This window comes from Squalius cephalus (assembly GCF_949319135.1).
Source record: "Squalius cephalus genome assembly, chromosome: 9".
Taxonomy (NCBI): domain Eukaryota; kingdom Metazoa; phylum Chordata; class Actinopteri; order Cypriniformes; family Leuciscidae; genus Squalius; species Squalius cephalus.
Genome location: NC_137130.1, coordinates 8296268 through 8318408, shown reverse-complemented (window position 1 = coordinate 8318408; position 22141 = coordinate 8296268). Strand labels below are relative to the sequence as shown.

General features: G+C 39.9%; 1 protein-coding gene across 1 annotated transcript in view; it reads right to left on the bottom strand.

The window, feature by feature from the left end:
- The window catches only part of ttn.1 (titin, tandem duplicate 1), a 136771-nt gene that overhangs the window by 50052 nt on the left and 64578 nt on the right, over positions 1-22141 (bottom strand). Inside the window, exons 114-159 of the mRNA XM_079880511.1 lie at positions 21829-22128; positions 21037-21336; positions 20850-20955; positions 20548-20744; positions 20134-20439; positions 19727-20005; positions 19324-19623; positions 18903-19205; positions 18401-18781; positions 18007-18309; positions 17624-17923; positions 17110-17406; positions 16669-16953; positions 16259-16552; positions 15829-16128; positions 15406-15714; positions 15031-15221; positions 14486-14915; positions 14093-14401; positions 13798-13979; positions 13587-13716; positions 13164-13463; positions 12761-13078; positions 12377-12673; positions 11998-12297; positions 11573-11887; positions 11343-11491; positions 11103-11253; positions 9941-10222; positions 9542-9844; positions 9109-9411; positions 8654-8935; positions 8230-8529; positions 7840-8142; positions 7444-7752; positions 6977-7258; positions 6446-6745; positions 6067-6360; positions 3002-5971; positions 2597-2917; positions 2217-2501; positions 1713-2012; positions 1215-1631; positions 852-1127; positions 464-763; positions 59-361 (exon numbers count right to left, since the gene is read on the bottom strand). Of these exons, the coding sequence (XP_079736637.1) occupies positions 59-361; positions 464-763; positions 852-1127; positions 1215-1631; positions 1713-2012; positions 2217-2501; positions 2597-2917; positions 3002-5971; positions 6067-6360; positions 6446-6745; positions 6977-7258; positions 7444-7752; positions 7840-8142; positions 8230-8529; positions 8654-8935; positions 9109-9411; positions 9542-9844; positions 9941-10222; positions 11103-11253; positions 11343-11491; positions 11573-11887; positions 11998-12297; positions 12377-12673; positions 12761-13078; positions 13164-13463; positions 13587-13716; positions 13798-13979; positions 14093-14401; positions 14486-14915; positions 15031-15221; positions 15406-15714; positions 15829-16128; positions 16259-16552; positions 16669-16953; positions 17110-17406; positions 17624-17923; positions 18007-18309; positions 18401-18781; positions 18903-19205; positions 19324-19623; positions 19727-20005; positions 20134-20439; positions 20548-20744; positions 20850-20955; positions 21037-21336; positions 21829-22128 (15762 nt within the window). The remainder of the gene's footprint in view (positions 1-58; positions 362-463; positions 764-851; positions 1128-1214; positions 1632-1712; positions 2013-2216; positions 2502-2596; positions 2918-3001; positions 5972-6066; positions 6361-6445; positions 6746-6976; positions 7259-7443; positions 7753-7839; positions 8143-8229; positions 8530-8653; positions 8936-9108; positions 9412-9541; positions 9845-9940; positions 10223-11102; positions 11254-11342; positions 11492-11572; positions 11888-11997; positions 12298-12376; positions 12674-12760; positions 13079-13163; positions 13464-13586; positions 13717-13797; positions 13980-14092; positions 14402-14485; positions 14916-15030; positions 15222-15405; positions 15715-15828; positions 16129-16258; positions 16553-16668; positions 16954-17109; positions 17407-17623; positions 17924-18006; positions 18310-18400; positions 18782-18902; positions 19206-19323; positions 19624-19726; positions 20006-20133; positions 20440-20547; positions 20745-20849; positions 20956-21036; positions 21337-21828; positions 22129-22141) is intronic.

The window sequence follows — 22141 nt, the reverse complement described above, 5'->3', positions numbered from 1 at the left end:
CATAAATATCTAATACGCAAACATGTATACCTAAAAAAATGATTTTACATGCACATACCAACAGGTGTTCTTGCTGTGATGAACTCAGTTTTCTTGCTTGGTTTACCCTGTCCAGCTCGGTTAATAGCAGACACTCTGAAAGTGTACTCCAGACCCTCAATTAGGCCAGCACAAGGATATTCTGTTGTGCGAACAACAGAATCATTAGCCTTCACCCAAAGGAGACTGTTCCTCTCTTTGCGTTCAATGTAGTATCCAGTAACTGGACTGCCACCATCAGACTCAGGCTTATCCCAAGCCACAAACATGCAGTCCTTGTTCACTTTGTTGATGCGGCAGTTCAAAGGTTCACCAGGAACATCTAAAATAAAATTAAATTGTTAAACACTGACAAATATGTCTCATCATTTTTGTCATCAGTTACATGTTGACAGACACTGCTGATGCTTGCATTTCAACTTACCAAAGGGGAATTTAGCAACCATCCTTTCAGATGTAAGGGGGTCTGAAATACCAAATCTGTTCTCAGCACGAACACGGAAGACATATTCCTTTCCAGGAATAAGCTTTCCAATTCTGCAGCCAGCTTTCCCACAGCTGGAAAGAGCAGTAACCCAGTCACCTCTGCTTACATCACACTTCTCAACCACATAATTAGTGATATTGCTACCACCATCTTCAGTAGGTTTGTTCCAAGAGAGTGTGCAGGCATCAGAATCAATGTCACTGATCTCAAATGGTGGCTCAGGTGGTCCAGGAATATCTGACACAAAAGAATATTTGTAGAAAAATTAACTGCATGTTCACATAGCCCCTTATTATTGAAGGTGGTGATGATGACAAGTTCTAACCTCTGATGATGATTTTCAAAGTCTGGTCAACTTTTCCAGTGCTATTCTCAGCAACAAGGCTGTATTCAGCACTGTCTTGTCTCGAAACATCCTTAATGATGAGCACACACATGTTCTGAGATTTGTGCACAGCGAGACGGCTTGATGAGACTACATTATTTTCTCCCCGTTTCCATTGGCACACTGGTGCTGGCTTTCCAGATACAAGAGCCTCAACCCTAAGTTTTGCTCCTGCCTTTGCAGTGACAAGTTCAGGCATGATGATTTTGGGCTCCACTGGGAAAAAAATACAAGATTTAACATGTTTTTAGTTGAAGTCTATTAATTCAAATGACTGAGTAACACATTAATTTTCTAACTTACACATCTGCTCCTTGATCTCATAAGCTTCTCTTGTCTCTGTGGGAAGACTAGAACCCATGGCATTTCTTGCTGCAACTCTGAAACGATATTTTCTTCCTTCCTTTAGTCCAGCAACAGAGATGCTCAAATCTTTTACGACTGTGTATGGTGTCCATTCCTCCTTCTTCTCCTCCTTCTCCTCCTTGTCCTCAACCACAGGTTCAGGTGGAGGAGGAGCCACAGGCTCTACACCAGGCTCAGCCTCAGCTTCACCCTCTACTGGTTTCTTGGGAGGTTTAGGCATTGGAAGCTCAAGATAGTCAATAATGTAGCCATCAATTTTAGCTCCGCCATCCCGCAATGGTTTCACCCATCCCACAGTTGCACTGTTCTTAGTAATCTCAAGAATATCAACCTTTTGTGGTGGGTCAGGCTTGCCTTAAGGAAGGAGACAGAATTGTTATAGTAATACTATTTCAACAAAACCTTTAAAATTGTTCTGGCTAAGAATGCACTTACTGATAGGATCAGAGGCCAGATAAGATTTTGGTGTAACTCTTGGGACTCCGGGACCATACTCGTTTACAGCTATGACCCGGAAGTAATACTCTGTTCCTGGGGCGAGATTGCTTACTTTAAATGTGGTGTTTTCAACATTAGCTTTCACTGTTGCCCAAGTCTTGCGATCAATTTCTCGTTTTTCAACCATGTAATGAGTGATGTTACTGCCACCATCATTTTCAGGTGGAGACCATGTGAGGTTGCAAGAGGACATTGTGATGTCAGTAACCTCAAGACCAACAACAGGTCCAGGTGAATCTGTTTTTAAAATGCAAAAACAAAATATATATATATTTGAATGAAAAGTTGGATATTTTAAGTATTTTCATAGATTCATATATAACTTTATTAATCTGTTTCAGTCGTGTGTTTTTTTCCCCACTAATTCCCCTTATATAAAAATAATCAGAAGAAGTTACGTGACTGAAACACTGAATAAACGGGAGCCTGTTTTTTACTTACCAAGTACTTTGACATTCACAAACACTGCCTTCTCTCCAGCTGGACTGGATAAAGTCAATGAATATTTGCCTGAATCATCACGAGAGCTTTCAGATATGACAAGGAATGTCATAGTGTCAATGAGATCAACATGGCCCTTCTGAACAACATTGTCTTTACCCATTCTCCTCCATAAGACCTTGGGAGCGGGTCTTCCTCTAATTGTTGCAACTAATCTTATTGGGCATCCAGCCCTAACTGTCAACCCTTTCTTCAGATCTGCATCCAAATCAATCTCGGGGGCCTCTGAAGATTGGGGGGAAAAAAAGGATAAAAACACAAATTAGGACATAGAAGGTAATGTTGCTGAAAAGTTTATAGAAAAGTGTATGGAAACTCACCCAAGACTTCTCTTGGTGTCACAGCTCCCTCGAGATTTGTTGGCTGACTCAAGCCAACCTGATTTTGGGCAGAAACACGGAATTCATATTCAAGCTTCTCATCCAGGCTTGAGACTGTGAATTCTGTTCCGATCAACTGGGCAGCAACATTGCACCTTTTCCAACCTTCATCCCCCTTCTTGCCTGTGCCCTTGACTCGGAGCTCAACTACATATCCAATAAGAGGAGCACCTCCGTCATATGTAGGCTTTGTCCATGCAAGAGTGACTGATGTCTTTGAGCTGTCAGCCACCTTTAAGTTACTAACGGGACCAGGAGGCTCTGCAAATAGAAAACCAAATAATAAATGTGGCTGTAAAGACAAAAACAAATAAACATTTCATCAAATATTGTAACAGGACATACCAACTGGATCTCTTGCAGTAAATGATCTGGATGGCTTGCTTGCATCACCAACCCCAATTTCATTTTCAGCCTTAACACGGAACTGGTATTCATGATTAGGCAGTAAACCTGTAACAGTCATCTGTGTCCCTGCAATTGGGGACTTAACAACAGGGCCCCACCGAATGGCATGCTCTTCTTTTTTCTCAAGAATATAACCAGTGATAGGTTTTCCACCATCATTATCAGGAGAACACCACATAACAACCATTTCTTCTTTTGTAATTTTAGTCACTTCTGGAGCATCTGGTGCACCTGGTCTGTTAAACTGGGTCCTTGCAACAATAGACTCAGTTTCAACAGCAGGACCAGCACCCATTTTGTTTTCAGCTCTCACTCGGAATATGTATTCATTTCCTTCGATAAGGCGAGTAACTTTAGCTGAATTGGTAATTACAGCTGCTGAATGAATTGACCATACTCCTCTCTTTGTCTCACATTTTTCTATGATGTAGTTATAGATCTCACAACCACCATCATCTTCTGGTACTTCCCATGTAAGCTTGCATCTGTCCACAGAAATCTCTGACACTTTCAGATCTCTAATAGGACCTGGTCTATCAAGAACATTCACCTTGGCCTCAGCAGTACAGGTTCCAGCAGCATTTGTTCCAGTAATTATGTATTTTCCAGTATCTCCACGTCTTGAACTTGTGAGCAGGAATTTAGTGAAGTTGGTGCCAGTTTCAACTTGCACTCTTGGGCTTTTGGTGATATCTCCAGTGACACCTTCTTTAGACCATTTTATATCAGGCTGAGGTTTACCTATAACCTCTGCCTCGATTGGAACTGCATCTCCAGCTTTAACAACAAGAACTCCAATCAGTCTGACTTTGAGCTCTGGCTGTACAAGTTCCTCCTTTACAAGAACTTCATCTGTTGTCACCCAGTTACTCTCTCCTCCCTCATTCTTTGTTTGAACTCTAAATTGATAAATTTGGTTCTCAATACATCTGTCAGCCATGAAATAGGTTTCCTTTATTGCACCTTTGTGTAATCTTTCCCATTCATCTGCTTCTTTAGGCTTCTTTTCAATATGGTAAGCAAGGTTTCGACTACCACCATCATATTCTGGTTTCTTCCATTTGAGGAAGACAAATGTCTTGCCAATTTCAGTGATTTGGAAGTTCTCTGGCTCACCAGGTTTCTCAACTGGGTCAACAGCAAGGACTGGTGCTTTTGTTTCAGTTGGTGGACCAACACCAATTTTATTCTCTGCACTCACACGGAAGAAATATTCGCAATTCTCAACAAGTGGAGCTTTGACAAGTCGTTTGGTGCAGTCAGATGTAACAACTGTCCATCCCCTTTGACTTGGTTGTCGGCACTCAATTTTATAATTAGTAATTTCAGTGCCACCGTTATCCTCTGGATTTTCCCAAGACACCATACATGACTCTTTAGTCACATAAGCAACCTTCAAATTCTGACAGGCTCCAGGAATATCAAGTACATTAACAATAATTGTAGCATTTGCTTGACCACTGCTGTTCTTTGCTTGAATTGCATATTTTCCATAATCAGCTCTAACAGCTTCCTGAATTACCAGCTCAACAAGAGGGAAGTTATTGTTCATCTCAGTGCGTTTATCTCTGCCTAAAGCTCTTGCATCTTTAGTCCAAGTGATTTCTGGATCAGGTCTGCCCTTTACACGGGTCACAAGGTTGATGATTTGCCCTGCTCTAACTGTAAGGAGGTCACGGCAAGCAACATCAACAGTTACGTCGGGGGGAACAAGAATGTCCTTGGCAAGCACAGTTTCTGTGAGTTCTCTTGGCTCACCATCTCCAACTTTGTTTGAGGCTCTAATACGGAATCTGTACTCTGTGCCTTCACTAAGTCCAGGTACTCTAAATGCACAAAACTTAATTAGATCCTTATTTATTCTGTCCCACTGTGCAGAACCTGATTTCTGGCATTCAACAACATAGCCTAAGATGGGGCTGCCACCATCTCTGGAAGGTTTGGTCCATACCAAATCTGCATATGACTTGCTCCAGTCCTTCAGCTTAATGTTACTCGGAGGCCCTGGAGGACTAATTGGACGTTTAGCTTTCACAGGGTCTGATGGATATGAAGGCTCACTTACACCAGCAACATTTTCAGCAAAGATTCTAAATTCATAGCTGTTGCCTTCAAACAGACTGCACACCCTGTATCTAACATCCAAGACTGGTGTTTTATTGACACGTATCCATTTTCCGGTCATCTCCCTGCGCTCAACAATGTAGCCACTCACAGGGCTTCCACCATCTGTTTCTGGTTCAGTCCATGACACTGTTACAGCATTTTCTGTTATATCAGAACATGTTGGTTGGCCAGGAGGGCCTGGTGGATCAAACATATGCTTGGCAATAGTGGGAGGACTTTCAAGGGCAGCTCCAATGCCAATTTTGTTCTCGGCACGTACACGCACAATATATTCACGTCCCTTCTCCAAACGTGGGACTTTGGCCTTTGTGCTGGTACTTCCAGAACTCACAACTGACCATGGCTCCCAAGGCTTCTTGACATCCTTCTTCTCTACAACATAGTTCATCAAAGGTGCACCCCCATCATCTTTTGGTGGACGCCACTGGATTATCATATGATCAGGGGTAACCTCAAGGATATTTACAGGACCAACTGGAGCAGATGGAACATCAAGGACTGTGACATGTAGAGCAACAGATTTGCTTCCAGCAGGATTTGCCACAGTAAGTATAAACTCTCCACTGTCATTTCTGACACATTCACTAATAGTCAAGACAGTTGAATTTTCCTCAGTAACAATCTTAAATGTGCCCTCAGTTTTAAGCTCATTTCCTTCACTTTGCCACTTGGCTGTTGGAGTTGGGATTCCATGCATGACTGCTGGGAGGACAATTGTACTTCCAGCTTTGACAACAAGACCCTCAATAAGCTTCACATCAACTTCAATAGTTGGAGCCACTGAAAAAGAATATTATCATCATAAAATGTAATATTATGTTGTAATTTTTCAATAAAAAATAAAATTATATAATAAAATATATTATATATCTTACAGGTTTTTTCCTGGCAAGTAATTGGCACAGTGGTGTCTGGTCGACTAATGCCAATTGCATTTTGTGATTTTACACGGAATCTATAGGTTTTGCCCTCCACAAGTCCAGTTACATGGCATTGAGGATTGCTGACAGTCTTGAAGGTCACCCAGTCTGTGGAACCTTCTTCTTGATGCTCAACAATGAATCCAGTGATCTCACTTCCACCTGTACGTTCAGGCCACTCCCACTGAAGCCATACTTCAGTTTTGTCTGCATCCACATGATGCAGATTCTTGGGTGGACCAGGGGGATCTATAAGTAAAAATATACAAATTAATTTAACAAACTGTTATAAAAAGTCAAGAATTAGAAAAATAATATTAAATTTAATACTTACAAAGAGGATCAACTGCCTTGATGGGCTTGTTGGTTTCAGCAAATGCACTCCTGCCAAACTGATTCTCAGATGCAACTCTAAAGAGATACTGAGTTCCCTCCATCAGATATTGAGCCATGAGGCTCAGCTTTTTGGATGCAGCACACACTGAAACCCAGTTCTCAGCTGCAACATCTTTCTTTTGCACAATATAGTGGGAGATCACAGCACCACCATCATCTTCTGGCTTTTGCCATGTCAGGTAAGCTGACTCACTTGTGATTTCAGAGATGGTAAGATTCCTTGGAGGTCCAGGTTTATCTAAATCAAAAAGAAAAGGAGTCATTGTGGCTCTACTATGGGTATCTACAGTATTTAATTATACATACTGTGTGTACTGAATTTCATTGTAATCCTGTTACAATGTTAATAAATAATCTATCTATCTATCTATCTATCTATCTATCTATCTATCTATCTATCTATCTATCTATCTATCTATCTATCTATCTATCTATCTATCGTTAAGAATTGTTCTTAAAACATTCATACCAAGAGCAAGAACAGTGCAGGTAGCAGATTTCGATCCAGCTGCATTCTGAATAGTGATAGTATAATTTCCACTGTCAGCACGGGTACACTTCTTAATGTGAAGTTTGCTTCCGCTTGCTGTGACCTCTATAAGGCAATGAGCAGGAACTTCACCATCATTCTTTTTCCAAGAGACAGTGGGTATTGGCATGCCCTTAATTGTGGCACTGAGTGTGATGTCTGTCCCAACCATGGCAAGGTGATCACGAGCCATATTGCCATGTAACAGCAACTCTGGCTCCTCTGCATAAGAATTGAGATGAGAAAGATAGAAATATGAATTAATAGATTTTTAATTGTTTACTTTCCAATATGCAAAAAAACATACTTCAAGTTACAGGGGGAGAGTAGTATTATAAAACAATAACTACTTTTCAATACTACTCTTATGCATTTTCTGAATATGTAAATAAAAAGAAAGAAATTACCAAGTCTGTCATGAACTTTCACTGGTTCCTTGACATATGCAGGTTCAGATTTTCCAGCTGCATTCACAGCCATAATTCTGAATTCGAACTCTCCACCTTCTGGTAGTTTTGTCACAACAAACTTGGTGTCTGGGCATGATTCAGGAGTTTCATTTGCCTGGATCCATTCGACTGCACCAGGCTTCCGATACTCAATCAAGTAACCAAAGATTTTGCCTTTACCATCATGACGAGGAACACGCCATGATAGATTCACAGAATCTTTAGTCTTGTCAACAGCTTCAGGCAAAACAGGTGGGCTTGGCAGAACTATTAAGAATAAGTTGAATAAGTGAAAAAAGAATGATCAAAAGATAAGCATTAAGAGAATGAAACCATCAAAACACTAGGACTTACCAATGGGATCCTTAGCAAGAATAGGTTTACTTGGAGGGCTAGGATCTCCAGTGCCAATTTCATTCTCTGCCATTACACGGAATTCATATTCACAGCCTTCAACCAGGTCTTGTACCCTATACTGTGTAGCAGGGTAAATTGGATCTCTGGTTGCACGAGACCATCTCTTAGCTGAAGGCTCCTTCCTCTCCAAGATATAGTTTGTGATGGGCTTTCCACCATCACGAGGACGGTTCCAAATCACCAGTGCTGAATCATGAAAGATGTCTTTTATAGTGGGTTGCTCAGGCGCCTCAGGTACCCCTGTAATTATGTGTAAGATATTAGGAACAAAACAAATTTTTACAGCTTTAATGTCCAATTGATTGTTTTGTGAGTGTTTTAACATACTGAATAGATCTTTAGCTTTCATCTCTTTTGACTCCAGTGGGTCACTTATACCATACATGTTCTCAGCACTAATTCTCATGATGTATTCACGACCCTCTACAAGCTTAGGTACTTTGCAGTGGGTTTTTGTGGAGGCAGATGTTACAGTTGTCCACATGTCTCTGTTTACATCTCTCTTTTCAATGACGTAGTTAGAAATTTCACATCCACCATCATCAAGAGGGGGCTTCCAAGAAATAACCATGTGATCTTTGTGAACTTCCTCAAAGACAACTGGGCCCTCTGGAGGCAATGGTCGATCTAAAAAATGCACAGAATATTCAGATAGATTGCTTGTTAGTTATCAGCCCAAAATATGTATTTTTACTCATCATATTGTTTTAAAGTTAAGTAAACATTTTTTCTATCGTTTCATGAGACTTACCTGCAACTGTGATATTACAAATGCCTTTACGAGCACCAGTACAGTTTTCAACAGTCACACAGTATCTGCCACTGTGCCCACGCTGAGCTTTCATAATACCCAGACACATTGTGGTAAGAGTATTTTTGAACTTGATATGGTTGTCTGCTTTCAGTTCATTGTCATCCCTTGACCAGGTGATAGATGGGGCTGGTTTTCCAGTGTAACGCCCCTGGAGTGCAAAGCTTTCACCAACCCGCACAACAACCTTATCACGGAAGTCAAGCTCAATTGTAGGAGGTTCTAAAATTAAAAAATAATAATAATCATATTATTGACGTCATTTTTAATTATTAAAATATAATAAAATATATATATATAAAAAATATCATTATTTTAATTATTATTTATAATAATAATAATAATAGTGGTGTACATAACAAAAAACACTTGAAAAACAAAAACAATTAACTCACCAAGTTCGTCTTTACATGTAATTGGCTTAGTGGAGAAGGATGGTTTGCCAGGACCAACTTCATTCACTGCACTGACACGGAATTCATAGGTGTCGCCTTCTCTGAGACCATCATAAGTATATCTCCTATCCATCAGTTTCTCTTTGGTCAGTCTGACAAACTTGTCTTTGCCAATCGTGCGAGCCTCAAGAATGTAAGATATCACCTCAGATCCTCCATCGTACTTAGGTGGCTTCCAAGTCATACTGATATAGTCTTTAGTGATGGTAGTCACCTCAAGGTCTTCTGGACGGTCTGGAACATCTAGTAAAAAGAGACCAAATGATGATTAGCTACCATCCATGCTGAATACTATTTTACAGCTGCATTACTTGGTCAATAGTTTAAAGCTATTTTAAATCCAGAAAAAAAAAAAAGAAAGAAAAATACTTACTGATGCGATCTTTAATCACAATTTCGCATGATGTTTGACTGAAAGGTCCTACTCCAATTACATTTTCAGCTGCAACTCTGAAGAAATATGCCTTTTTTAGCACCAGATTATTTACTACAGCATTTTGTCTGCCAGCTGTGTAGGAGCAAGATGTCCAAGCCTTGCGCTCTGCTTCACGTTTCTCAATTATGTAGTTGGAGATGGCAGATCCACCATCATCATCAGGAAAAAACCAGTTCAGCTTGCATGATTCACTTGTAAGACTTTCTGCTGTGAATGGTGCCCCCACCGGACCAGGGACATCTGAAGAAGCAAAATAAAATAAGTAAATGTAAATTCTCTAATGTAGCTATTTCATAGTAATATATAGACTATTTGTGTCTGATAATTCTCACTTACCAAGTACATCAACAATAACAGACCTCTTCACCTCTCCTCCATCATTATTGGCTGTTATTGTATAAACACCTCGTTGTGCCCTTGTGCAGTCTTTGATTACCATTGAGCAGCTGATTGAAGTGGTTTCAATAACAGCTTCTGGTGGGACTGGGTACCCATCTCTGCTCCATGTTATCACAGGTGGAGGTTGGCCTGACACATAAGCCAGGATACGAATAACACCTCCAGCATGAACAACCATCTTCTCCTTTACTGAAATATCCAGGTCAAGGACTGGCAAAACTGAAATGACAAAAATTATCATTAATTTCATATTACACACATCATATTGCAGTTGAGTCATCTATCACAGGCTATTTACTTCCTCTTCAGGAGAGAGCAGTTCTCAGTGCCATTGAATTATTATTTTATCTATAGAATCGTTACTGATGCCTGCATAAAATGGATGATTTTATTCATTAAAGGGTTAGTTCACCCAAAAATGAAGTTTCTGTCATTAATCACTCTCCGTCATGTCGTTCCAAACCCTTAAGACCTTCGTTCATCTTTAGAACACAAATTAGGTTTATTGATGAAGTCCGATAGCTCAGGGGGGGCTCCATTGACAGCTATTTAATTAACACTTTGAAAGCTCAGAAAGGTAGGCAAGACATCGTTTAAATAGTCCATGTGACTACAGTGGTTCAACCATAATTTTATGAAGTGATGAGAATACTTTTTGTGTGCCAAAAAAACTAAGTAACGACTTTATTCAACAATTTCTTCTCCTCCGTATCAGTTTCCGTGGAGCTCTCATGAGCACCTACCTTTCTTGGCCTTCAAAGTGTTAATTAAATAGCTGTCAATGGAGCCCTCCCTGAGCCATCTGACTTCATCAATAAACCTAATTTGTATTCCAAAGATGAACGAAGGGCTTACGGGTTTGGAACGACATGAGGGAGAGTAATTAATGACATAATTTTCATTTTTGGGTGAACTATCATTTTAAGATGTTTTATTCATAAAGATGATACTTTGGATGTTAAATGTGTCCTCAGAGCCCAACATGTGTTCTGTACTATATTTACTTGGCCCTTTTTTAGAGTGTATGAATTTTTATTTAGATTTTAGATCTTTTTGCACACAAACATGTTGAATTACATGTTGAATCACTGAGACTTACTTATCCGGTCCTTCATTTCAATAGCATCAGCAACTTCGCCTGGTTCACTCAAGCCAGCAGCATTGATTGCCAAAACTCTGAACTTAAACAATGCATTCTCTTTCAGTCCAGTGACCACCAATTTAGTACCTCTAACTTCCTTGTCTTTGGCCTGGAACAGAAGGAAGATCTTTTTTGTAATCTATAAAAAGTATATGAACATGTTTTGCTGAAATGTAAATACTCTGGTCTTAAACAAACCTTAACCCATGTTTCTGTGCCCTCCTCTTTGTATTCAACATAGTAGCCCATAATCTTTGAACCTCCATCCTTCAAGGGTGGAATCCATTCCAAGTCTGCTGTAGTCTTAGTCCAGTCAGTGACTTTTGGGGTTGGTGGAGAAGGAGGAGCTACAAGAAAACGATTAGTCATAGTGTGATTATCTGTTAATTGAAAAATTATACCATTGAATCTCAAACTTGTTTTCCTACCTATTGGATCTCTGGCAAATGTTGGATCAGATGGTTCACTTGGGGGTCCACATCCTGCTGCATTCATTGCAATCACACGGAACAAATACTGAGATCCCTCAATGAGTCCCACAACTTTGTGAGACACACCAAGTGGCATGGGCCTGACTGGATCACGAGTTACTCTGCTCCAGCGTTTAGATGTAGTTTCTTTACGCTCAAGCCAATAGCCTGTGATTGGAGTACCTCCATCTGTCTCTGGCTCTTCCCAGTTCACAGTCATGGAGTCTATTGTGACGCTAGAGAGTGTTGGCTTCTCGCACTGACCAGGTGGCACTTAAAAAACACATAAAATGTTGTCAATGTTATAAAGTGAAATTAATGTAATCTAAACATACACAATGTCTCTAATTACATCAACATTAAACATGTGAATTAATACTTACCAAACACATCCCTGGCTACTTCAGGTTCGCTATCAAGAGGATCACCAACACCATATTTGTTTTGAGCCCTAATGCGGAAAATGTACTCATGGCCTGGCATTAGATTCTCAACTGTGTATATTCTCTCTTTGGGTTCACTAGTGACAGGTATCCAAGTCTTCCTGTTGGCAACACGTCTCTCAATAGTGTAGTTTGTAATTTTGGAGCCACCATCATCCTTAGGAGGCAGCCATGACAGTGTTATTTGTTCAGCATGGATTTCCTCAAATTTAATGGGTGCAGATGGAGCCCCAGGACGTCCTGTTTAAAATAAGAGAATAATGTTAGTTATAAAAACAACACATAGGTCTTCATATAAAAAATGGTTGTTGCAATTTACCTAGAACATTAAGCCTCATTTCCTTGGAAACAGTACCAAGGCTGTTGCTAGCAGTAAGAGTGTAGAGGCTTGTATCTAAGCGTTTGCCCTGCTGGATCAGCAGTGTGCAGCTATCATCAGACACAAGCTTGTTGATGTGCTCATCATACTCAATGTCAACCTTGTTTTCACCCTTGTGAGGTGGAGCCTTCTGCCATGTGAGTGTTGGGAATGGACATCCCTTAATCTTGGCAACAATATGAATATCTGCACCCTGTTCAACCTCCATGAATTCTGGAAGCTCAATGGAAGGTGCCCCTAAAAGTGAAAGGAAGAAAGGTGAATTGGTTCATCAGACAACTCTTAATTAACTGAATTACTTTGTGTGTGTTGCTCTGTACATACTGTTCTGGTCCATAACAATGATAGGTCCTGCTGTAGAGGATGGTCTACTCGCACCAACCTCATTCACAGCCTTAACACGGAATTCATATTCAGCACCCTGGTGGAGATCCTCCACTTTGAAAGTGGTGGTATCAATATCACGGCGGTTGCACTGTCTCCAGGACTCTTGCTGGTTTCCACTGCTATCCCACCACAGACGCTCAACATTGTAGTGAGTCACAGGTGCACCACCATCATTTTTTGGTGGCTTCCATGTCAGAGTCACAATGCCCTTTGACACATCAACGATTTTAACTCGTGTGGGAGGATCCGGAGGATCTGCAATAATATAGTGTTTTGAATAGTCAGAATAAACTGTATTAAAGTATTTTTAATGACAGACTTGTATACAAAATACACTTACGAATAGGATCCCTGGCTTTAGTCCGCTGAATGGTTGTGGTATGAGGCCCCAAACCAAAGCAATTCTCAGCTCTTATACGGAACAAGTATTCTTGTCCTTCAATGAGGTCTGGCACAACTAAGGACTGCATTGCACAAGCTGGGTTGACCTTTGTCCAAGCCTTTCCTTCAACAGTCTTTTTCTCAATGAAGTAGCTTTTGATCCTGTCACCACCATCAGAGTCTGGAGGCATCCAGGCTAGTCTACATGTTCCACGTGTGATGTCACTGACTTTGATGTCTTTTGGAGCTCCAGGCAAATCTAGACAAAAGAGACAAGTTATGTGATATAATACATACTTCTAGACGTTCTGTGTTCTAATGATACTACTATTATATCAGGTTTTAATGTTTTCATGATTTTAGGGATTTCGAATATGCTTACCAAGTACATTCACGCGCACTTTAACTATTTTAGTGCCAGCCTGGTTGTTGGCAGTGATGATATATCGCCCAGAGTGGTTTAATTTACATTCAGGGATTGTCACTACTGATGTTGTATCACTGGATGATACCTGCAGAGTTTAAATGTAAAATGTATTAGTTTGTTTGGACTAAACAAACTGAGTGTTTTGAAGAAATATGAATTATCCTACTTCTGAATCCTCTGGCAGAGTGTGACGCTCATTCTTTTTCTCTGTTGGAGCGGTTCCATCAAAGTCCCATGTCACATTCGGAGCAGGTTTGCCAGAGATGGTGGCTGGAATCTTGATGGTTGTTCCAGCACGACAATTCAGAAGATCTTGAGCTGTGACCTCCAAAGTAATGACAGGTTCCTCTGTGAACATGTTGGGGAACACATATATCTTTAATCATATATAACTTTCTGCATGTATGTATTAAATATAATTCTATAGTATTGTAACACATGTACATAAAAGTAAGTCTTACCCAGAATATCCTGTACAATGATATCAGAAGTTCTTTGACTTGGCTCAGATTCACCAGCAGCATTTACAGCAACAATCCTGAACCTGCATTTCTTATTCTCTTTAAGCCCTGGCACAGTGTATGAATTACTCAGGATCAGCTTCTCCGGTGTATTGATCCTTCTCCACTCATGTGAACCCTCATCCTGAACTTCAACAATGTAACCCTTTATTGGACTTCCTCCATCTTTTTCTGGTGGGGTCCAAGAAAGGGTCACGCTGCTTGTTGATTTGTCTGTTACTACAGGTGCTGGTGGTTGACCTGGTGGGTCTACAAGTAACATTTAAGAAAGTTTTATTCATAAGGAACAGGAATTCATAAACATATCAACACATTAATATCAATATTACTTACTTCTTGGATCAACCGCAACCACGCATTCTGTTGCTTCACTTGGAGGTCCAACGCCAGCTGCATTCTGAGCCATAACACGGAACTTGTACTCGGCACCCTCAATAAGGTGCAGCACATTGTATTCCAGGCCCTTGACTGCTGGTTTTGTTACTGGAGCTCTGTTAACACGACTCCAGTATACTGCACCTCTCTCTCTCTTTTCAAGCCAGTAGCCTTGAATAGTTGAGCCACCATTGTCTTTTGGAGGTTCCCAAGTGACCACCATGGATGAGCAGGTGTGTCTAATAATCCTTGGCCTCTGGGGTGGCCCGGGAAGACCAAATGGATCTTTGAGTACAACCTTTTCTGATTCACAACCATCACTGACCCCATATTTGTTCTCAGCTTTGATCTGGAACTGGTAATTACCATAGGCCTCCAACTTGTACACCTTCAGAAGGGGATGTAAAAAACAACAAACATTTAGAGCATTTATAAGCATATAGCACTGTTTCATTCTAGAAGGAACTGTCTCATAATAATATGTATTAATAACATGTATTAACCCCATAACGTCTGTCTATAATGCAGCATGTCAACTGTTCCCAGTCAGACTTCTTTTTGCTGGCATCTCTCTTCTCAATGATGTAGTTAGTGAGGTCACTTCCACCATTGTCCTCTGGAGCATCCCAGGTAAGGTAGCAAGACTCAGCTTTGATGTCAGACACCACAATGTTTCTTGGTGGCAATGGGCGATCTAGGAAAAGAACACCACAGTTATCATAAAGATAATCTTGTAACAGAACTGTTGAAAATAAAGAGTTGTCCCCTACGTAACTTAACTACAGGAAAAAGTACTGTGTAACACCCAATACTACTTCCCATGCTGTGGAAAATCAATAAGCTTAAGTAAAAGTACTGAATAACATTTAAAGGCTTACCCAAGATATCCACACGGATTGTGCGTTGACCTACTCCACGGGTATTTGTGGCAGTTAACTTGTATATGCCTGTGTCTTGTCTTACAGTTTCAGGAATACCAATTTTGGTGTTGATAGTTTGTCTGTTAATCTCCTCTGATTCCAACATCATTGTCTCAGTGGGTTGGTCAATAACTACTCCATTCTTTGTCCACTCAAATGTAGGCAAGGGTAGGCCAAAAATTTCAGCAGGAATTTCAATAGCTGCTCCTTTCTTGACAACAATGGCATCGCTTTTAAAGAATTTCAACCACTTAACAGTTGGTGAATCTAAAATAAAGGAAAATATCAATGAAAATGTTAAGGCATGATTTTTATTAGCAAACTACAACTACATGCGATCAGAATTGGTCAATGATTTATATTATAGGGAGTGATACATACGTTCGTCATCCTGAATATTGACACTGATTGGTTTGGATGGTTCTCCATCACCAACCTCATTGACAGCTTTCACTCTGAAGTCATACATCATGTTCTCAGACAAATTGTCCAGAGTGATGGTGAGGTCTTTGCAAAGTTGACGGTTGGCAACATCAAATTCATTGCTGTCTTGTCTCATCTTTTCAATATAGTAGCCTCGGATTGGAGAACCGCCATCACTACGAGGAGGTTCCCAAGTCAAAGTAATAGTGTTCTTGGTCCTTTCCGTATAGTGCAATTTCTCTGGGGCAGATGGAACTCCTAAAATTTCAAGAAAGTTGTTTATCCCTTTTGTATGAATATTAAAACAATATAAAAATATAAAAATATGTAATTAAAATATATTTTCATATACAAGATATAAATTCACTATATATTCTGTTGTATTTACTTTTGGGATCCACTGCTAAAACGGGTCCAAGGTCAACAGGAGCACCAAGGCCATACTTGTTCCTTGCAACTACACGGAACATGTATTCTTCTCCATCAAGCAGACCAACAATGTCACATTTGCAACTGGCGACTTCCAGGGGTTGTCTGTAAATGTGCATTTTGGCATCCTTTCTCTCAACAACATAGCCCATTATGTCACTTCCACCATTATCCAGAGGATCTGACCAGGTGAATGAAATCATCTTCTTGCTCACATGAACTGTCTTAAGATCAACCACTGGTCCAGGAACATCTTTTGTCCCCCAAAAAAAACACAAAAAAAACACATGTGGGAACATATCCCACATTTCAGAATTTAAAAAGCTAACAATTTTCTGAAACTTTTTTAAAGAAAATAATTGTACTTACCCATCACATCCACCTTAACAGAGGCAGACTTGGTTCCACTGGGGTTGGTGCCTGTGATCTGGTATATTCCATGGTCAGTTCTCAAAGCATTTTTGATGCTTAAAGTGCTGTTCTTTACTTCTGTCTCAATAATTACATGCTCCTTGTCTGGCTCTGCATCATCCTTTGTCCACTTAACTTCTGGTACAGGTCGCCCAGTAACAACAGCAGGGAGACGCAATGTTTCTCCAGCTCTAATGATGACTCCATTCCTTACACAGATATCAAACTCAACCCCTGGTGACTCTGTTAAATCAATGCAGATTTAAATATTTTATTATAATTGCTCAAGTGTGTTAAATAATCTTGAGTAATAGCTTAATTTAGGTTGATTGTTTGAAAAAGACTTCAGATCCTCATTGCGCTCTATTTGAAGAAAATGTCACAAGTTTTTCGACTTACCTTCAGGTTCTTTGGCCTGAACAGGTTCAGTCATGCCTGGGGCTCCATGTCCTGCATCATTTACAGCATACACACGAAGGTAATAATCAGCTCCTTCAGTCAGTCCAGTCACGGTGTACTTGCGGTCTTTGCATCTAAACTCAGTGCAGCGGACCCAATCCTTCTCTCCAACCAGACAGCGCTCAATATGATATCCAAGGATTTCTCCACCACCGTTGTATAATGGAGGTATCCAACTGATATCGATAGAAGTATTTGTGACATCAACAATTTTTGGTACAGGTGGACCAGGTGGCACTGCAAAAATAGTTACATTTGATCAAATTATAAGGTAACTTAAATCCAGTTAGTATAAATCATGAGTTTCAATGCAGGTTGACAAAGAATCAATTTTTTGAGTAAAGCCCACTGTTGCATAAATGTACACAATTAATATCAATACAAACTACCAAAACAAATAATTACAACTTAAAATTACAACTTTCAATGTTTAGTTTTCATTTTCCACACTTACAAATTGCATCCATTGCAGTTTGAGGGTCAGTTGGTACACTGAATTCTCCTGGGCCAGCAAGATTTTCGGCACAGACCCTAAAGACGTAAACAAGGCCTTCCATAAGACCCTCAACCTTAACTGTCAGTGCACTAAGAAGATTGGCGTTTACTCTGATCCAATATTTGCTGTTGACTTCACGTCTCTCAACCCAATAGCCCAAGATAGGGCTACCATTGTCCTTTGGCTCATGCCAGCTGAGGGCAACTGTGCTGGAGGTGACCTCTCCAATTCTTGGCATGTTGGGAGCATCAGGTGGTTCTGAAAAACAATAATCAAAAAATTCAAATAAACTATAATATAAGCCAACTACTGATCAAAGTATAGTTAAAATATAACTTTACCAAATTGATTCTTCGCAATAAGTGGTTCAGAGTAGCATGGATGTCCACAGCCTAACTTGTTTTCAGCTGTGACTCTGAAGATGTACTCCTTTCCTTCAATAAGCTTGGTCACAGGGTAATTGTATCCCTTGTGAGTCGAGGTCACAGTTACCCAACCAATTTCATCTGTTGTGTTGTCTTTCTTTTCCAGTATGTAGTTGATGATCTCACTGCCGCCATCATCAAGAGGTGCATCCCAAGTGCAAACAACAGAGATGTTCCTGATATCATCAAATCTAAAGTTCACAGGGGGGCCAGGCTTATCTGTAAGTTATAACAGGCAGAAATGTTAATAAATAATTTTTGTTGTTAAATGCTTAAGGAGATACCCATAGTAGTTTCAAAAATAGCATACCAAGAACATTGACGTCACAAGATGCTGTTGCAAAACCATGGGTATTCTCAACTCTAATAGTGAAATTTCCATGGTCAGATCTGATGGCATCACGCACCATCAGAGCAGTCTCACTGCGTTTGGTCTGGTCAAATGACAGGCGATCTAAAAGTGGTGGATGGAATACTTCTTCAGGTTCAGGCTGCACAGACTTCTTCTTTTTCTTCTTCACAATTTCTGGTTTCTTCTTAGCTGGCGGCTGCCTGACATTCTCATCATTTCTGAGCCATGTTACAGTTGGGTAGGGAGATCCAGATATGTAAGCATCCAATCTAATCTCCTCTCCCTTTTTGATACTGAGGCCAGATGCAATACGTGCATGAAGTGATACCTTTGGTGGTTCTGAAGCAGAAAATATAATATAGATTTAAAAAAATTGACATTTAATGTTTTATTTGACACAACAAAAAGTTTTTATACTCAAAGTAGAGCTGTAACAGATTTTGATTTGTTTTTAACATACCAACAGGATCAGCAGCCTTAATCAGTGGTGTACTGCGAGATGGGTCACTTGCTCCTGCAATGTTCTCTGCACGTACACGGAACTGGTATTCTTTTCCTTCTGTCAAGCCAGTGACAGTGTAGGAGAAACCAGGTACCAGATTTGGAACGCATCTCTCAAATCTGTCACCATCTTTTTCAATCTTCTCAAGAATGTACCCTGTGATTGGGCATCCACCATCATATGGTGGTGCCATCCAAGTAACAGTGATTGAATTTGAGGTGGGATTGTGTCCCTCAACCTCAATTGGTGGGTCTGGATGTTCTGTAATATAATAATAATAGTAATAATAATAATAATAATAATAGAAAAAAGAACGACAAACATGACCAGAGAGAGTGTACATAAAATAAAAATTAATAACAATAAAATGTATACTTACGTTTCTGTTCTTCTGTTAAAACAGGATTGCGGAGTTCAAGAAACTCGCCACACCCAATTCTGTTAACAGCCTTCACTCTGAAGTAATATTCACCATTGAGCATAAGATCTTTGACCAGAAAGCTTAAAACATTGTCTCCAGACATCACAGGCAAAAATGTCTTCTTCTGAGCTTCCCTGCGCTCTAGAACATAGTGCAAGATTGGGCTACCACCATCACTCTCTGGAGGCTCCCAGGAGATTTTACAAGAGTTCTTGGTGACCTCACTCGGAGAGATGTCCTTACATTGTCCAGGCAGGCCTTTTAATGAAAAATATAATGAGGCATTAAGCTTGATTTTTAAGCAGTAGGTATGATAAGTGTGAATCAGTTGAAGCCAATTTATATAGTTACAGTTTCTTACCGATTACATTTACGTTGATTGTGCCAGTTACTGAACCCAGAACATTCACGAGAGTAACAGTGTACACGCCAGCATCTTCATGTTTACACTTGAGAAGCTCCAGGTGAACACGATTAAGTTCACATGTCAATGTCAGTCTGTCTTCAGTCTTTAATTCAGTGTCACCCTTTTTCCAGACCATTGATGGTTTCGGAATTGCTCTGTATGGGATTTTTATATTCATCTTCTCACCCTCAACAACTACAATATCTTGAGTCTCGAGATCCATAGTTGGTGCACCTTTAAAATATTGAAAAATGGATTTAATACCAGTATCAGACCAGTGGGGGAAAAAAATAAGTGTACACACATACACACACACACACACACACACTTTCATTCACAGTTAATAATTTAATAGTCCTTACTGTCAGGGTCTTTGGCAAAGACACTATCTGAAATTTCAGAGGGATCACTGACTCCAATAGCATTGATAGCACGAACTCTCAAAACATATTTTTTCTCAGGAATGATGCCTTCCTCAGCCTTAAACCTAAGCTCTTTGACAGGACGGGCATTAATCCTCATCCACTTCTCAGTTCCAGCTTCAGACAGCTCAACATGGTAGCCTGTGATTGGACTTCCTCCATTCTTTTCTGGAGCTTTCCATGTAATGTTGATGTGCTCTCTGCTGGCATCAACTATCTGGACTTCAATTGGGGGAGAAGGTGGACCTAAAAAACAACAACACATAAATCAATACATATTATGTGGTGTACATAATCATCTATCACTACTTGAGCATTAGTATGCGTTGCATGCTATGAATTAACTAAACATACTTATGGGATCCTCAATGACCATGAAAACAGTAGGTTCACTTGGGTGGCCAACTCCAGCTTCATTCTCAGCACGGACTTGGAACTGCACCTCACTGCCCTCATCAACATCAGTCACCTTGTAATTGCATTCAGGGCCAGATGTCTTTCCAGACTTTACCCAGCGTGTGCCTAACTTCTCTTTCTTCTCAATAACATACCTATTAAAAGAACAATTCATGAGACATTTGTTTTGCTTTGAACACCACGTGCAAACACATAATTTTGTTTGCATTTAACAAAACCAATGTAAAATTTGTCCATACTTGGTGATGGGTCTTCCACCATCACTGTTGGGTGGCTCCCATTTCAGGTCAACATGTCTCTTGGATACCTCCACAACAGTCAACGCGTAGGGTGGTCCAGGGGTTGCTATAGAGGACATAAATGACATATTTTAATAAATAAATAAATAAATAAATATTATATATATATATATACAGTTCAACTTACTGAAAGTATCCTTGGCCAAAATAGAGTCCTCTAGTTCACTGAACTCACTTACTCCAACTGCATTCTCAGCAGCAACACGGAACACATAGAGAGAGCCTTCATTAAGTGGAGTGACAGTATACTTGGTATCTTTTACTGTGGTGTCCACAGCCTGCCAGGCCCTGCGTCTGACGTCTCTCTTCTCAACAACATAGTTGGTGATCGGAGAGCCACCATCACTATCTGGTTCAGTCCACTTCAGGTCACAGTTGATTTTAGTAATGTTAACCACCTCAAGCCAACGTGGGGCATTTGGAGGATCTGGTCAAATTAGAATGACAAAAATAATATTATTATCATCATTGCAGTTGAATATAAAAATAAGAGAACTAATCATTTGAAAACTGGGGTTTGCAGTGCAATTAGACTTTTATATCTTTATATAAACAATAATATTTACATTGACAATGGATCACGTTTATGATTAATATTCTGGTTAAGCCATTATTTCGTACTGTGCACAATGCTTCTGTGCATTTTAAATGAACTCAAGTTATGGCATTGACATTTACATATTTATACATAATTAGAATATGACTAAATTCTGATATTGGATTTTTAATGAGCATGTAACTTGGTCAATACTTTGTTACGCAGTCCAAAAATACAATTAAATGTCAGGCTTACTGATATATCTAGATCCTGATATCTAGATATATTCTTGATATGATATGATCTTGATATATAAAATTGTTACTATAATGACCATAATGTTTAGACAAATCAGTTTTCAAAATTTCTGTTAACACTTACAAAGTCTCTCTTTGCATACAACAGGGTCACTTGGATCACTGGGTTCACTCTCTCCAGCAACATTGATGGCCTTGATTCTAAATGAATACTCTTGCTTCTCCATCAGACCCTTCAATAAATGCTCGGTTGTTGGAACATCCTCAGCTACACGAACCCATTCCTCAGTTCCACTCTTTTGAAGCTCAATTATGTAGGACTCAATCTTAGCACCGCCATCATGCTCAGGCCTGGTCCACTGCAGGTGTGCTGAAGTCTTGGCAATGTCTTTGATGAATGGTTTCCCAGGAGCCCAAGGAGGATCTAAAACAACAAC